This window comes from Octodon degus, unplaced genomic scaffold (assembly GCF_000260255.1).
Source record: "Octodon degus isolate 3935 unplaced genomic scaffold, OctDeg1.0 scaffold00214, whole genome shotgun sequence".
Taxonomy (NCBI): domain Eukaryota; kingdom Metazoa; phylum Chordata; class Mammalia; order Rodentia; family Octodontidae; genus Octodon; species Octodon degus.
Window position 1 is genome coordinate 392532 of NW_004524790.1, and position 14913 is coordinate 407444.

A 14913-nucleotide genomic window follows, 5' to 3' on the forward strand; every position below is an offset into this window, starting at 1 on the left:
CTAAAGGGATGGTGCACAGGGTTGGACAGACCCCTGGAAGAGAAAGTGAGGGAGGTCCAGGAGTCTCAACCTCTGGTTCTCACCCTGACATGGAATCACAGGGAGAGGAGAAGCTTTGGGAATAGGGGTGGCAGTAAGCTTCACTTGGGATACATGTAATCCAGAGGTCTCAAAGACCTCCTTGAGGTGGTTGGTCAAATACGACAAGCTCAGGAGAGATGTGACATCCAGAGTGACATTGGGTCTCATGACAATAGAGCTGACACTTAACACAATGAAAATGAATGAAGTGACCCCAGAAGAATGGGTAACAAGGGCAGAGAAGTTGATTCAGGTTGAGCTTCTGGGGTCAACCTTGTCACAAAGTGCAACAGTCCTGGATAAAGAGGGCCCAGAAAGGAACATGGTGGAGAACCAGACAAAACCCAAAATATGAGATAGAATAAAACCAAGGAGGACAAAACATGAAAGAGAGAATGCATACTTCTCTCATCTCTCTCTCTCTCTGGGTGTCCCCCTTCCTATGTACCTGTCATTCTAGAAACGAGAAGAATGGGACAACCACTGGAGTGGATGCAGTCTGCACCTACAAACCTCGTCCCATGGGCCCGGCTCTAGAGAGAGAGAACTTGTACCAGGAGCTGAGCCAGCTGACCCATGGTGTCACCCAACTGGGGTCCTATGCCCTAGACACAGACAGCCTCTATGTCAATGGTGAGTGGCCATGCTATACCTGGGTCTCCTGCAGGCTTAGATCTCTCCATGCCAATAGTTCTTAACTGGGAATGATTTTGCATCCCAGGGGACATTTGGCAATGTCTGGAGATGTTTTCACACCATGACCAGAGTGGTGCAGGTGACGTCTATTTGGTAGAGGCCCGGGATGCTATTAAACATCACACAGAGTGCAAACCAGCCCTAAAGAATTAGTTAGTTCAAAATGTCAGCGGTGGCAAAGTTGAAAAATTTCTGCCTACAAACTTGTAATTATGGTACAAACCCAGATCTGTCTCTCTCTTTCTCTCTTTTTTTAATGTTTCACACCCCAGAGGAACATGTCTTTTTGTCTTTTGACTCTTGGGATGAAGTGTTTCATACTTATACTTATTCCCTTCTGCTTCCTCAAAGAGCCTGTATGAAATATACAGATGTAGGAGGAAACTGAATGATGGAGGGTCCTGATGTAATGTCCCCCAGTGTGCTGTGGATGCCCAGTGAAGCCTTCCCTTCACCGTTTTCTCATTATGACAGCTCCCTGGGCCACCTGGAACTACAGTGACTTTGTGAAACATTGGTCCCACTAATAAATACACCTCGAATAGTAACTATTGACATCAGCAGCAGCACAGATGTGACCCTCATGGCAAAACTGACACAGAGAATAGCAACCAATAATGGAGCTCATATTTACTGAAAGTTTCCTATGTTCCAGGAATTGTAATACCAACTTTATCTGTATGGTCTTGTGTTATCTTATCCAGCTCTCCGTGGGTTCGTATATTTGTTTTTACCTACAACTACTATGCATTCAGAGTGTGTCTCCTCTGTAGCCCAGAAGTGCTGGAGCAGTGAATTAAACTCCCCAGAGACCGAAGACAATAGCTGGAGATCGTTGCGACTGTTTGGGTTCTCCTCAGGGACGAAGGGTTGTGGGAAGGAGGAAAAGACAGACAAGAGACAATAGCTGGGTCAGGGTGAGCTCCTCTGGTTCTTGAGCAGGGGAGAGGAACTGTCCAGGAACAGTAGTGCATTTTTTCATACCCTACAGAGGTTGATATTAATTCCAACCTCTCTACCCAGCAATCAGTTAAGAAGTTGCCACAGCTTGTTCACATGCTTCGAGGAGCTCCCATGATATTGGGCTGGCTTTATCCTGCTTGGACTATCCAGTGGCCACGGGCTAGACTGTTAATCACCACAAAACCTAATTATAGTGCACTGGACAGGGAATCACCAGAGTTTGGTAGTGCAGAAGGGGCATTTACAGAGTAAACTACACAACAGTGACACCGTGACACTGCTTTGTAACACTGTATACCCAGCACTGCAACGAGCAGATGGTTTAGCGTGCAGGCAGGAAGGCAGTTTCTACTGATAACACCAGCTTGCACAGTTTCCAGTATCCCTTAACTGTAATCTGGATATCCTAGTTCTTGTCAATTTACAATGTCCCTTTGACTTGGCAAGACTTTGGGGAATACAAAGAGGGTATTTCCATGACGTGGTGCCATACTCCTTGGTTTTTCTTAGGGACCGTAACAGGGAGAAAGTCATTGGCCATGGATCATCCTAGTAGAAAACATGGCAGAATAAAGACAGAAAACAGAGCAAGCCACACCTACCATGACACTCAAGAGCAATGGTGGCTTCCACCGACCTAACCCAATTTGCATGAGCCTTTATTTTTCTTCTCTATCTATCTGGATCTTTCTTTTCTACCTAGATTGAAGTATATATTTTATTGTATTATCATAGTACATACTCTTCTGTGTTCATAAAAGATTTACTCCAAAATGGAAGGTAATTTAGAGCAGGAGTTAACAGTGTGGGTCTTGTTAAGTAACAGATTTGTTTTGTGTGATACACAGTCATGCTGGGCTACTTGTCTAGGTTTTAGTGGTGCAGTTCCAGAATGTTATGAAACACCCCTGGGATTGTTCTGTTAATCAAAGGAGATAATTCGGCAGTGATCGTAGTAAGTTACAGGGCTCCTCCAGGTCAAGTATGTACTTTTATCCTCCTAGAAGATCAGAAGAAATGCTGTCAATAACCTGGACAAAGCTCATGAAAAACTCTATTTCCTCCCAAGCCATCGAGGCTCCCATGTTCCCTACATCTACCTAAGCCCTAAAGCCCTCTCCACTCACGTTATCCCATCCCTTTACTCAACATTTCTGTAATATCCCAAACCTCCCACTGTTCTTTCCCTCCATCACTCTCAGCTTCTCACTCCCTATCCAGCTCCCTCAGCCTGTCACCATTTTGTCAATTCTGCATCACAAAAAAAAAGAAACCTGAAACTAAACTAAAAAAACATACAATCATAATGTTTTGTGAGAAAAAGTAACCGAAATAATGAAGACAGAATTAAATCATCTCTCCAGGTCAAGAGAACATAGATAAGTTGAGCACACACGTTCATTCAAGGGTGAGTATGTTGTACCCTTGTAGTGTCAGAAGGATTCCTGCTGGTTGATAGGGATAGCGCATCCCTCTCGGTGAGGGCAGGAACCAGTCACTGCATTTTGTCAGTAAAAAAAAAAAATGGTGGTGATGTTTTCTGTTATTATAAAAAGATGAAGCACGCAATACAGCCCAAGTAAAATGGAGCCATGGTGTTTATCCGTGAGTCTCCTAAAGCTTGTTGATGACTTCCGCTCTGGAGCTACCATCTTCCCCTCCCTTAGCTCTTTACCTAGCATAACATATCTTCCTTGATCTTTCCTCCTTACCTGCAGGTTACAACCGTCGGCACTTGACCCCCACCACCAACAGTGAGTATTAAAACGTGGGCTGCCCCAGTGTCCCCAGGAACCCTGAGATGTTCATGGTGTCTCCTCACCTCAGAGCACCTCCGCAATACAGTTGGAGTTAAGATAGAACCCAAATTCCAGTTAATGGCTTTTGCCTTGCATTCTGGGGTGGGACCAAGTTGTTCTGCTCATGTTTTTTTCCTCAGCTCCAGTGTCCACCACATTCTCTCCGGGACTTCCAACATCCTCCATCCCCAGCTCTACAGGTAGAAATCTCCTCCAGGGGGGTAAGAAACACCAATGCTGAATGACCTGGTCCCCACTCACCCCCTGGTCTGAGCCTGTTGCTCTTTCCTTGGCCGTCTTAGCTGTGGCCACCCCAGATACTTGATTTGCCTTCTAGCACCCTGACCTCTGTCCAGCCTCAGTACCCTTGCACTTGTTGTTTTTGAAAACCAGCTATCCTTGGCACTTTCTTATTTTCCAAACCTAAGCTTAAAGAGCATCACTTTCCCTGGATCACCTATGAAAAATTACTTTACCTACATTCACACCTGGACCTTGGGTTTTGTCTGTCATATCATGTTGATAACTATCCTTTATGGAATTTATTTCTATTTGTTTTTTTTTAATTTCCATGTATCTGCAGAAAACCAAAAATGCAATAGCAGTTGCCAGTGAGGAGGGAGAGGGAAAAATAGGGCATACTGTTTAAGGGGCTTAAGTTTCAGTTTTTTCAAGGTGAATATGCTCTGGATGTTTCTTTCATAAGGGAATATATTCGACACTATAAGACTGAATACTTACAAATAATTAAGATGTAAGTTTCATAGTATGTACATTTTGCCACAATTTAGAACATTACAAACATATATGTATATTCAACATCTTTTATGACTATTGTGTAATGCTAAAAGTGAAGGAAATTCTGACCCATGATATCCAAGAATAAATCTTGAGGCCATCCTTCTACTCATAGGGCTAGATAGAGCAATCAGCTCACATAGAGTACAGCAGTACTCACCAGTGTGTGGGGAGGGAAAGGGGAAACAGAGACCACTGTTTAGCACAGAAATTCCGTTTTGTAAGATGAAACAGTTCCAGGGATTGAGTGCATAACAGATTAATACAATCCACCCTTTGACTATAAGTATCCCAGGACAGAGCTCATACTGGACTCCCCTCCTGTTTTTCCTACTGTAGGTGCAAGCCTGTCTCTGGTGTTCTTCACCCTCAACTTCACAATCACCAACTTGCATTATGAGAAGGACATGGGGCGCCCAGGATCTGAGCTATTCAATACCACAGAGAGCATCTTGAATCGCCTGGTGAGCCTCCTCCAATGCCAATGCTCAATCCTGTCGCTAATCCTCTGGTACGATGGCTCACTGCATTCTCTCTCTTTCATCCTTAGCTGAAATCCTTGTTTCACAAAAGCAGTATTGGGACCCTTTATTCTGGCTGCAGACTGATCTTGCTGAGGTGAGAACTGTAGAGTAGACCAGAAGGCCATGTGCTGTGTGGGGCATGACAAGCCTGCATCCACCATCCCAGGGACAACTAACCACTAGTTCCCATTCTGCCTTTGGCCCTTCAAGACTGAGAAATGCAAATAATTCTTTCCTTCCATGGAAATAAGGATGAGTGCTTTTATTGAGCACATATGTGGGGAGGTTGTTGGGTCTATATTATTGCCTCATTTCATGAATGAAAAAAAAGAACCACAGAGAGCTTGTGAAACGTATCCAGAGTGGCAGAACTGGGATTTAAACCAGTTGCCATTGCCTTCTTTCACACAGCAAAATTCTCAAATTCATTTCTTCAACCCCTTTCACCATAGTTCTGGTGTCAGGGTATGTGGCATATCATAATTTTGAAGTTTTGCACGGGGGCTAGGGATGTAGTTCAGTGGTAATAGAGTAATTACCTACCACGGACAAAGCCCTGGGGTTGATATCCAGTACTAGAAAAGTCAACATAAAATATAAAATTTAGCATAAATATTGACATTTGTTTATTCCCTTCTTTGTTCAGCGAGGGGACTGTGGCTGTCCTATTTGTTTCCAGCCCAGTTCTAGCACCAAGGCCATTTGATTAGCTACCAGTCTGCCTGCCTTGCCCACCCCCTCTCTCCTAGCTTGGAGTCTCCAGCCCTCCATCCTTATATCCCTCCCTGCCCAGGCCTGAGAAAAACAGAGCAGCTACTAAAGTGGATGCTGTCTGCACTCACCATCCTGATCCCACAGGCCATGAGCTGGACAGGAAGAAGCTGTACTGGGAGCTGAGCCTTGAGACCCATGGTGTCACCAAGCTGGGCTCCTACACCCTAGACAGGAACAGTCTCTACGTCAATGGTGAGCATCTTTTTAGTAACCATGGGCTGGAGCAGCTGAGAATCATCCCCTAAGAAGATGTGCAGGCGCTTCAGCGTGCCACACCCCAGTTCGTGTAGCACCTTCTACCTGAGTGCCCTCCTTGGATAACTTAGGGGCACCTGTAAATCTCCCAGCTTGAAGGGCTTTGCATCTCTGCATTCCAAGGTTGGGATCTGCACATCTGTCTCAGCCTTTCTCTCAACACATGAGGGGAGGAGCCCCTCTGACTGACGGGGATTCAGGAGCCTGATGATTCATCTCTGTATCCCTCTGGACCTCACAATCCACTCCAGACATTTAAAAGCACAACTTGCCCATGTATGTGGCAGAAATTTCTGTGTGTTTATCTCCTCAAATAAACCAAAAGCCCACAGACAGAAAGTGCATCTTGAATCGTTCTGCCTCTAGGCAGAACTGAAATACATCATAAAGGACAAAATATGCCAAAATATGCCCCAACCCTGGGGCTCACTGAGACAGGACTGAGATTGGGTGTGGTGGCGCATGCCTGGAATCCCAGCGCTTGGGAGGCTGAAAACAGGAGGACCACTATGAGTCCAATCTTTATAGTGAGACTCTGTAGACCCTGTACAAATACATAAAAATAAGTAAGTAAATAAATAAACAAATAAATGGGAGCTGAACCTTGAGACCCATGAGACCCCTGGTGTCATTGAAGGGCAGAAAAAACAGGCAGCCTACACCAAAAGTGTCCAACGAGGTAGACTAGAAGTCTCAGCTGGAGATGGAGCTGAGGCTTCTCAGGCTGTATCTTGACATATCTCTTGCTCATATCCCAATTTTGTCCCCTTTTCTCATTGCAGGTTACACGTTTCAAGCTTCTACTCCTACCCCCAGCAGTGAGTACTCCTGATAACTCCAGTGATTGTGTGCTCACCAAATCCCTCGTGCATAACAGCTGACCCTGAGTCCTTGGGGAGAAAAGGAAGCAATGGAATGTCTTGCCCCATGCACCTGCTTCACTCAGTAGCCTGAGAAGGGTGGAGAAGATCCTCACCCTTTCCCACCGTATTCTGTTTCTCCTTAGCTGCTGAGACTACAACATTTTCACCATGGACCTCGGTGGTGCCGGACCACTTCACCAGGTCTACAGGTAGATGAACCCTTTTTCCTTCTAGAAAGCCAACACCCAGCCCCAAAGCTCAGACCTGGGTGACATTGAGAAAGGAAGACACTAGGGAGCCTGAAAATGTCGTCGTTCCTCTTGCCATGCTGTGAGATCTCAAGAGCACAGGATGTTGTCTTCCTCATTCCTCCAGCTGTGTGGCCTTTAGGCAGTTCACCTACCTCCTCTCTGTACCTCAGTTCCCTCACCTGCCAAGTAGGCCCGTTCGTATTTCATAAATCTTTTGAGCATCAAATGAAAAATAGTCATATGCCACATAATAATATTTCTGTCAAGGATGGTTACATATGAGATGGTGATTGCATAAGACTATGACTTACTGATATTACTTTAGTTTGTCTAGGTGCCCTCTACAGTGTTGTCATGCTGGAGGAATCACCTAACATGCATTCCTCAAAACATGCTCCATGTGTTCATGAAGCAGAGATGTACAGTTAAGAATTTAGCACAGTGACTACTAGGATTTAGTTACACAAACATTTATTGCTAACCCATGCAATATGCAGCATAGAGGACTAGATATTCAATAAATCAGATGAAGTCCTTCACTAAGCGTAGTATATATTGAATCATCCTGAAATGGGACACATAGTCATAATTGATGATAGTAATACTGATTAAAAAGACAGCCAGTATGCTCAACACTCCCTATGTTGCATATCATACACTGTACCCTTCTTGAACCTTTATTTTAAATGAATAACCACAGATGTAGAGAGGCTAAAAATAATACAGAATTGCCCTATATTCTATACCCCATTCCCCCTCCATAGTTACCTCTTGCATAAATTTAGCAAAATACCAAAATCAGGAAGTTGATATTCCTAAAATCTATGGGACCTCACTCAAATTTTATGTATATTGGAGAACTGGTGTATGGGGGAGGACTGTTTGTAGAACTATAGCCACTTATTACTGGGGAATATTCCTCTAATCAAAATGAAAAACTGTTCCTAACTTCAGTACATGTTCTGGTCACCATGACTCTATCAGAATGTAGACAAAAGTAGATTTTGAGAATGCTGCATAAATGGAAATACACAACCCCTCTGACCTTTGGGATCGGCTCACATTTTCATGCAGTACAATGCTTCTGAGATGCACCTACTTGTAACAAATGATCATGTAACTTTCAAAACTCTGCTGTAAACTATGAGCCTTGCATTTTACATGGCTGTCAGCTGAGGGACAGTCAGGTACCACGCTGATGGTCACACAGTTAGAAAAGGGAAGAAGAACTTGAAACAGACATCATTCATTAATTGGCTACTGGTGGTAGTAAGCAGAGCCCTAAATTGTGGCCTCCTTGTCCACTCCCTGGCTGCAGGAGAAGCCCCTGTCCTGGTCCCATTCACCATCAACTTCACCATCCTGAACTTGCGGTTTGAGAAGGAAATGGCGCTCCCCAGCTCCCTGAAGTTCAACTTCACAGAGAGAGTCCTGCAGAAGCTGGTGAGAGCCCCGCTGCCCTCAGGCTGCTGCCAGTGCACCCTGCTAAGCACACAGCACACGCATCGCTCCCCAAGCCTCACCCACCCCTGCAGCCCCACGCACCGCACCCCTGCCCACTCTGTCTGCACAGACCTGAGCTCCTGTGCGTTCCCCTCAGTGACTCTGTCTCGCTCCTTCTCCTTCCTCCCAGCTCCAGCCCCTGTTCAAGAACAGCAGCCTGGGAGCCCTCTATGCAGGCTGCAGACTGGCCATGCTCAGGTGAGATGCTCCCCAGGAAAAGCAGAGACCAAACATGGAACTCTGCCTGAAGAGCATGCTTCATGATCCCAAACTGCCATTCGCTCCTCACACATGGTACTAAGAGAAACTATTGAGCTACCCCAGAATCTGGTAGGATGAGCAAGAGGGTTGCCCCTAGATGAAGGCCTGCCTTGACCACATAGGACATTAATGCCAGCCTCACCTACCTAAGGAGACCCTGTTTCAAACAGGAAAGCAGTGTGCAGGCCTCCCACGTGATGATTGCTTTCCCAGTCTCTATGCTCAGCTTCATTACCTCATAGGGAAGACAAGAGAAGTATTACAGGGTGAGGCCCTCAGTGGATTCAGAGAGCCCTGATTTGAAGCCCAGCTCTGGCATTTAATGACGTCCTTGCTGGCGACCCTCAGTGGGCTCCATCCTTCTAAGCATTGTGCCAGGTGGGGCTCTGCCCTCGAGACTGCAGCTTCCTCTGCACTAGTGCTTGTCCACATTCAGGCTGGGGCTGGTGAAAGGTTGGGGCCACACTGATGGAGACATCCTTCCACCAACCATGTGTGCTGCCTCGCAGGCCTGAGAAGAGGGGAGCAGCCACCAGAGTGGATGCCGTGTGCACACACCACCCTGGACCTGAAGGCTTCAGGCTGGACAGAGAGCAGCTTTACTGGGAGCTCAGCCAGATGACCCGTGGTGTCACCCGCCTGGCCGCCTACACCCTGGACAGGGACAGTCTCTACGTCAGTGGTGAGCAGGAGGGATGTGGCAGGGCTCTTTCTCTTTCTGGGTGGACCCTCCTTTCTGGTAATGTTCATGTTCTCTGTCTCTTTCATGAGAGCTTATGATGGGCTGACTCTGGCGGGGCTCACTCTCCTGTGCCAGATTAATCCTTGGGGCCTCTGCTCTGCTGTGAGGGTCCCCATAGAGAATCTCCTGGGAGTTCTCCATTCACGAATGTCCCTCACACCGCCACTGGGTACACAGATCCTCCATCAGTACCCTATGTGTCCAGGGACACTAACTACCCCCTCCCTGCTTCTCCCTGCAGGATTCAACTACCGCAGCTCTGCAGTCATCATCAGCAGTGAGTATTCAACAATGTACAGTGACTTCCCGCACTTCCTCAGCCCAGGCAGAGAAGGAGCTGGCACTGCCTTCGTGGCCCCATGATGTCCTCCCCAGGATCAGCGGCTGTGGGGGGCACAGTCTTTCACCCCCCACTTCCCCAGCCTCACCCAGAGCCCCAGCTCAGCCCCATGTGCAGCAAGCCCCATGAGCAGTCTGTCCTGCTGCCCTGAGGATGCCTGCAGCTTTCACTCAAAAGAGCTTCTCCTCAGGTCCTGGCACCCCCACAGTGCTCCTGGGAACCTCTCCAGCTCCACTGTCCTTCTCCAGCCCCACAGGTGAGTGTGCAGCACTTTTGTGACAGATCACATGAGCCTGCTTACAGGCTCCAGCATGGCACACTCAAAGGTAGAAGCCCATAGGGCTGCTGGTGACAGTGAATCAGGTGCAACAGCACCCAGAAAAGCCTGGTTCAACTTGTGCTAGGTCCTGGGGATGCCTGGGGGAAAGGAGGTCATCTCTGTCCTCGGTGCATACAGCTGTGGTGAGGAGGGTGGTGATCCTCCTGGAGATGTTGAGGACCGTGATGCTGCTCTTGTGCTGGGAATGATGGTGGCAGTTCTCCAGGGGGTGACAGCCATGGTGCAGACAGTGCTGCCACTGCTGCTTATCATGATGATCATGATGACCATGATTTAAAGGTGGAGACCCATCCGTGGAATTCTCTGGATGAGTGTCTCCCTTACTCTTCGCTCCTTGCTACCCAACATTAAAAATGAAGGAAGGAAAGGCTTATGTACCTCACAGTCAATGGAGATTTCAGCCCATGCTAAATTGGCTCCAAGGTAGGGTGGCACATGCCAGAGAGAGCAACCATTCATGGTAGTGGAAAATTGCAAGAGCAAGACCAAGAAGTAGCAGCATCAATGGCAACATAGAGCAAGTCTGTCTCCCTTATGTTGCATTCAGGCCATTAGCCCCAGGCTGGGTGTAGGATTCATACCCATAATCCCAGTGGATCATGAGTTAATCACAAACTGTAGAAGTCTTCCGCATAGTCACATGAGGCTGTGGGCGGACAGCAAGACACCAACCATAACATTCCCCCCGGAACTCCAAAGACACATGCACATCCCTTTATGCAAAAGGCATTTTAGTCCATCTCTAAGAGCTGCCAAATTCCCAACAGTTTTGCATTGCAGAAAAGTCCAAGCCCCAAGTCTCCTCCAAGATCCAAGGCAAACTCCCAGCTGTGAGTCCCTATACACATGAAAAATTAAACATTTCCAAAATTCAATGGCACAAGATAAACATTACCATTCCAAAAGGCACACACAGCAGGACACCAAGCACTGGGACCAAGCAAGTCCAAAACCCAGCAGGGTCAACATTAAGTCCCATCATTCTATGTGGAGCCTCTGATGCAATTGTGGCAAATTGTAAGCACCATATGGTTCCACCCACATGGCACCCTTAGTGGTAGCTCCTGTGGCTTCTCTCTTAGTCCAGCTTTGCTCCACATGTGCAGTTTTCCTTAGATCCACATTCCTGGCTTTTCCAAACTTCTGGGGGTTTTACTGAATAGGCTTCTCACTCACAGCTTTATATACTGCCCTCCCAGAGTCACACTGCCTGGCCTCCCAGGACTTCTTCTGAAATCTAGGTAGAATCCATCTTAACTTCAGAACTCCTGCATTCTGCAAGCACTTAAAACCAAGGCCACATGGATGACGCCAAGGTCTGCTGCCAACTGGAGCAGAAGTCAGGCTTCCTTCTCTCTTGGGATGTAGGGGCTGAGTGCCTGGATCACTGAACACTCTGCCCCTGATTCCAAGGAATAAATTCCCCATGCCTGTGCCATTCTGGAATATGATGTGGCTGCTGCAGCCGTTCTGGAACATCAGGCTCTGTGGCTTTCCCCTCAAGGCAAAGTCCCTCTCCCTTGCAATTCTGAAGCTGCAAAGGGTGGAAACCTGCTTCCTTCAGTGATGCCCTCAGGCCATATTTCTATTCTCTCGTTCCTTCTCAGCAATGAGGATCTTAGCTCTACCTTTGCATTCCACAGCTTTATTGGAGGTTCCTTTCTGGCCACACTCCCGACATTTTAAATCATCATGCTGGGCTCTTTGCTCTTCATTCTCAACATAAATCTGACTAAAAGCCCTCCAATAATAGCCGTGCTACTACCTCAATATTTGACTGCTTTGAAAATTCTTTTTCCAGAGTAATCAGTCCTCCACGCTTAGTCTCAGTCTCAGGCAAAGTCTCTGGACATGAGCAAAATGCAGACAAACTTTCTGCCAAGCCATAGCACAAATTATCTGTAGTCCAACAACCAATGCATTTCTTCTTCACAGCAGAAACCTCTCCAGCCTGGTCTTTACAGGAAGGATTTCTACCAGCCTTCTGGTCTTCTAAACTGTGACCAGAACTCCCATACAGAACAGCCAAAGCTGTCCCAGAACATCTCTTGTAGGCAACCTCTCCAAACCTTTCCTATCTCTTTCCATGAGGCACTCCCTAAAGTTGTAATCCACTTGGTCAGTTTTAGACGCAGCAACCACCCCACTTCTCTGGTACCAAATTCTGTCTCAAGTACTCTTGTTACTGGGACAAAATACCCAACACCCAAGATGAAGGAAGAAAAGGTTTATTTAGTTCACAATCAATGGAGGTTTGAGTCTATACTCAGCTGGCTCCAAGGCAGGGGGCACATGGCACAAAGAGCAGCCATTCATGGTGGCAGCAAAGAGCAAGAGCACATGGGAAGAGTAGCAACAACATGGTGACAGAGAGCAAGCCTGTCTCATCACATTGCATTCAGGCCATCCGGCCCAAGCTGGGTATAATACTCACATCCCAGCAGTAAGCACACCCATAACTCAGTGGATCAGAAGTTAATCACAGATTCTAGAATTCTGCACCATGACTGCATGAGGCTGTGGGGACAACTTGGCACAAACCATAACTAGGGGTGAGCAGCACACACAGGGCCGAGAGCCTGGAATCCAGTCTGCTTTTGGCCTTAGACACTGTGTAAAGCAGGCACGCTGCAGCCCTTCCCACAGTCTCCATTTCACATCTGATCAACAGGGATCAGGAACCATCTACTTCCAAAGCAGTGACACCAAACGGACTAATATCTTCACAGCATTGTGTTGTTTATTTTTCAAAAGTGAGTCCACACATGCAGAAGAGTGTAGATAGTTGTACTGCTGATTTCTGCCAGGTTTCAGAGAGGAATAGCTCTGCTTAAATTATTTTTCCCTTAAATTTCTTCCAAAATGTTTTTTATCCCTTTTGTATTTTGTTGAAACCAATCTTGCACATTTAATTTTGGTAACCTGAATGACTAACTTAAACATGACATCATTCGATACAGCAACCATTGTTGAATTCTTGTCACATTATTTAGTGATATTTTGGGTCATTCCCAATGTTTTGTTTTTACATTTTACTTTATTTTATTTTGAAGTCTAAACAGAAAAGCAAAAACTAATTGCGGAAAAAAACACAGAAACAAATAACATAAAATAATACATCTGTCACACATTTACAAACCAAGAATAGATAATTAACATTTGTTGTTACATTATCAACTTTTACTCTCAAATTTATTGCTCAGGTTAACAGATATAGCTATGAGAGACTGGACAAACCATTCATTACTAATGCTTTCTTTTAATAACCCATAATTTTTTCTTGTCTTCACTACATAAAGGACAGCATGTGTAACCACAAAAACCATGGTTGAATACCTCTCCTCTAGGTCTTCTAAATGTGTACTGTTTCTACTGTCTTATCACTTATTATTATTATTATTATTATTATATTGTCTAACACTGTGTTTTCTGATGACTGTTTTGTTTATTTTGAGTAAGTTAACAACTTACAATAGGGCCTGACACATACACTGGGAATTGCATCTTCAATTATTTAAAATTGATAAAGAAATGGACTTCAGAACTACAATTGGGGTTACAGAAAAAAAAATCTTAGAAAAGAGAATGTGGGGATCTTTGCTGCCTGCATGGTCAGATCTCTTTGCTTTCACCCTGGGAATTCACTTCCCTGCACAGAGCAGTTTTCCATATTTCAGTGTGAGCTGCTTAATTAACTATGAATTATGAGCTGCATCCTTGAGGAGAAACCCTTCATCCTGGAGGCAGATGCTCTGGGAGGTTGACCTTGCACACCAGATGCGAGCCAGGCTCAGATTCCCAGAGCAAGTACAGGCTCAGGGCCTGCATGTTTCCCTCTACCCATGTAGGGGCCTCCCTGGTAACATTCAAAATCAACTTCACCATCCTGAACCTGCAGTTCGAGGAGGACATGGCACTCCCGGGATCCCTGAAGTTCAACTTCACAGAGAGAGTCCTGCAGAAACTGGTGAGAGCCCCGCTGCCCTCAGGCTGCTGCCTGCAAAATCTGCTCCCCACACATCACACTCATCACTCCCCCAGCCTCTTCCACCCCTGCCTACCCCATACACCACACCCCTGCCCACTCCCTCAGCACAGAGCCTCAGCTCCTGTGTGCCCCCCTCAGTGATGCTCTCACTCCTTCTCCTTCCTCCCAGCTCCAGCCCCTGTTCAAGAACAGCAGCCTGGGAGCCCTCTATGCAGGCTGCAGACTGGCCCTGCTCAGGTGAGATGTTCCCCAGGAAAAGCAGAGACCAAACATGGAACTCTGCCTGCAGACCATGCTCCTTGATCCCAAACTGCCCTTCCTTCCACATGGTACTAAGAGAATCTTCAGGTCTACCCCAGAATCTTGGAGGATGATACAGGAGGCTTCCCCCGAGTTGAAGGCCAGCCTGAGCTACAAAGGAAGTTAATACCAGCCTAACCTACATAAGGAGACCCTTTCTCCAAAAGGAAAAGCACTGTCTAGGGCTGGCACTTCAAGTTTACTCTTTTCTCCCAGTCCCTACCCCCAGCTTCATTTCCCTCACAGAGAAGACAAGACAGGTGTTTACAGGGTAAGACCCTCAGTGAGTTCAGAGAGCCCTGATTTGGGGCCCAGCTCTGGCCTTTGCTGAGGTCCTTGCTGGCGATCCTCAGTGGGCTCCATCCTTCTAAGCATTGTGCCAGGTGGAGCCCTGCCCTCGAGACTGCAGCTTCCTCTGCACTAGTGCTTGTCCAC

The 14913-nt window shown here is 46.5% G+C and overlaps 1 protein-coding gene across 1 annotated transcript in view; it reads left to right on the plus strand.

Moving 5' to 3' along the window:
• The window catches only part of LOC101593036 (mucin-16), a 101923-nt gene that overhangs the window by 22239 nt on the left and 64771 nt on the right, over nucleotides 1–14913 (plus strand). Inside the window, exons 11-23 of the mRNA XM_023705122.1 lie at nucleotides 542–714; nucleotides 3459–3494; nucleotides 3680–3739; nucleotides 4677–4801; nucleotides 4888–4955; nucleotides 5655–5827; nucleotides 6673–6708; nucleotides 6897–6962; nucleotides 8323–8447; nucleotides 8638–8705; nucleotides 9278–9450; nucleotides 9752–9787; nucleotides 10041–10106. Of these exons, the coding sequence (XP_023560890.1) occupies nucleotides 542–714; nucleotides 3459–3494; nucleotides 3680–3739; nucleotides 4677–4801; nucleotides 4888–4955; nucleotides 5655–5827; nucleotides 6673–6708; nucleotides 6897–6962; nucleotides 8323–8447; nucleotides 8638–8705; nucleotides 9278–9450; nucleotides 9752–9787; nucleotides 10041–10106 (1205 nt within the window). The remainder of the gene's footprint in view (nucleotides 1–541; nucleotides 715–3458; nucleotides 3495–3679; nucleotides 3740–4676; nucleotides 4802–4887; nucleotides 4956–5654; nucleotides 5828–6672; nucleotides 6709–6896; nucleotides 6963–8322; nucleotides 8448–8637; nucleotides 8706–9277; nucleotides 9451–9751; nucleotides 9788–10040; nucleotides 10107–14913) is intronic.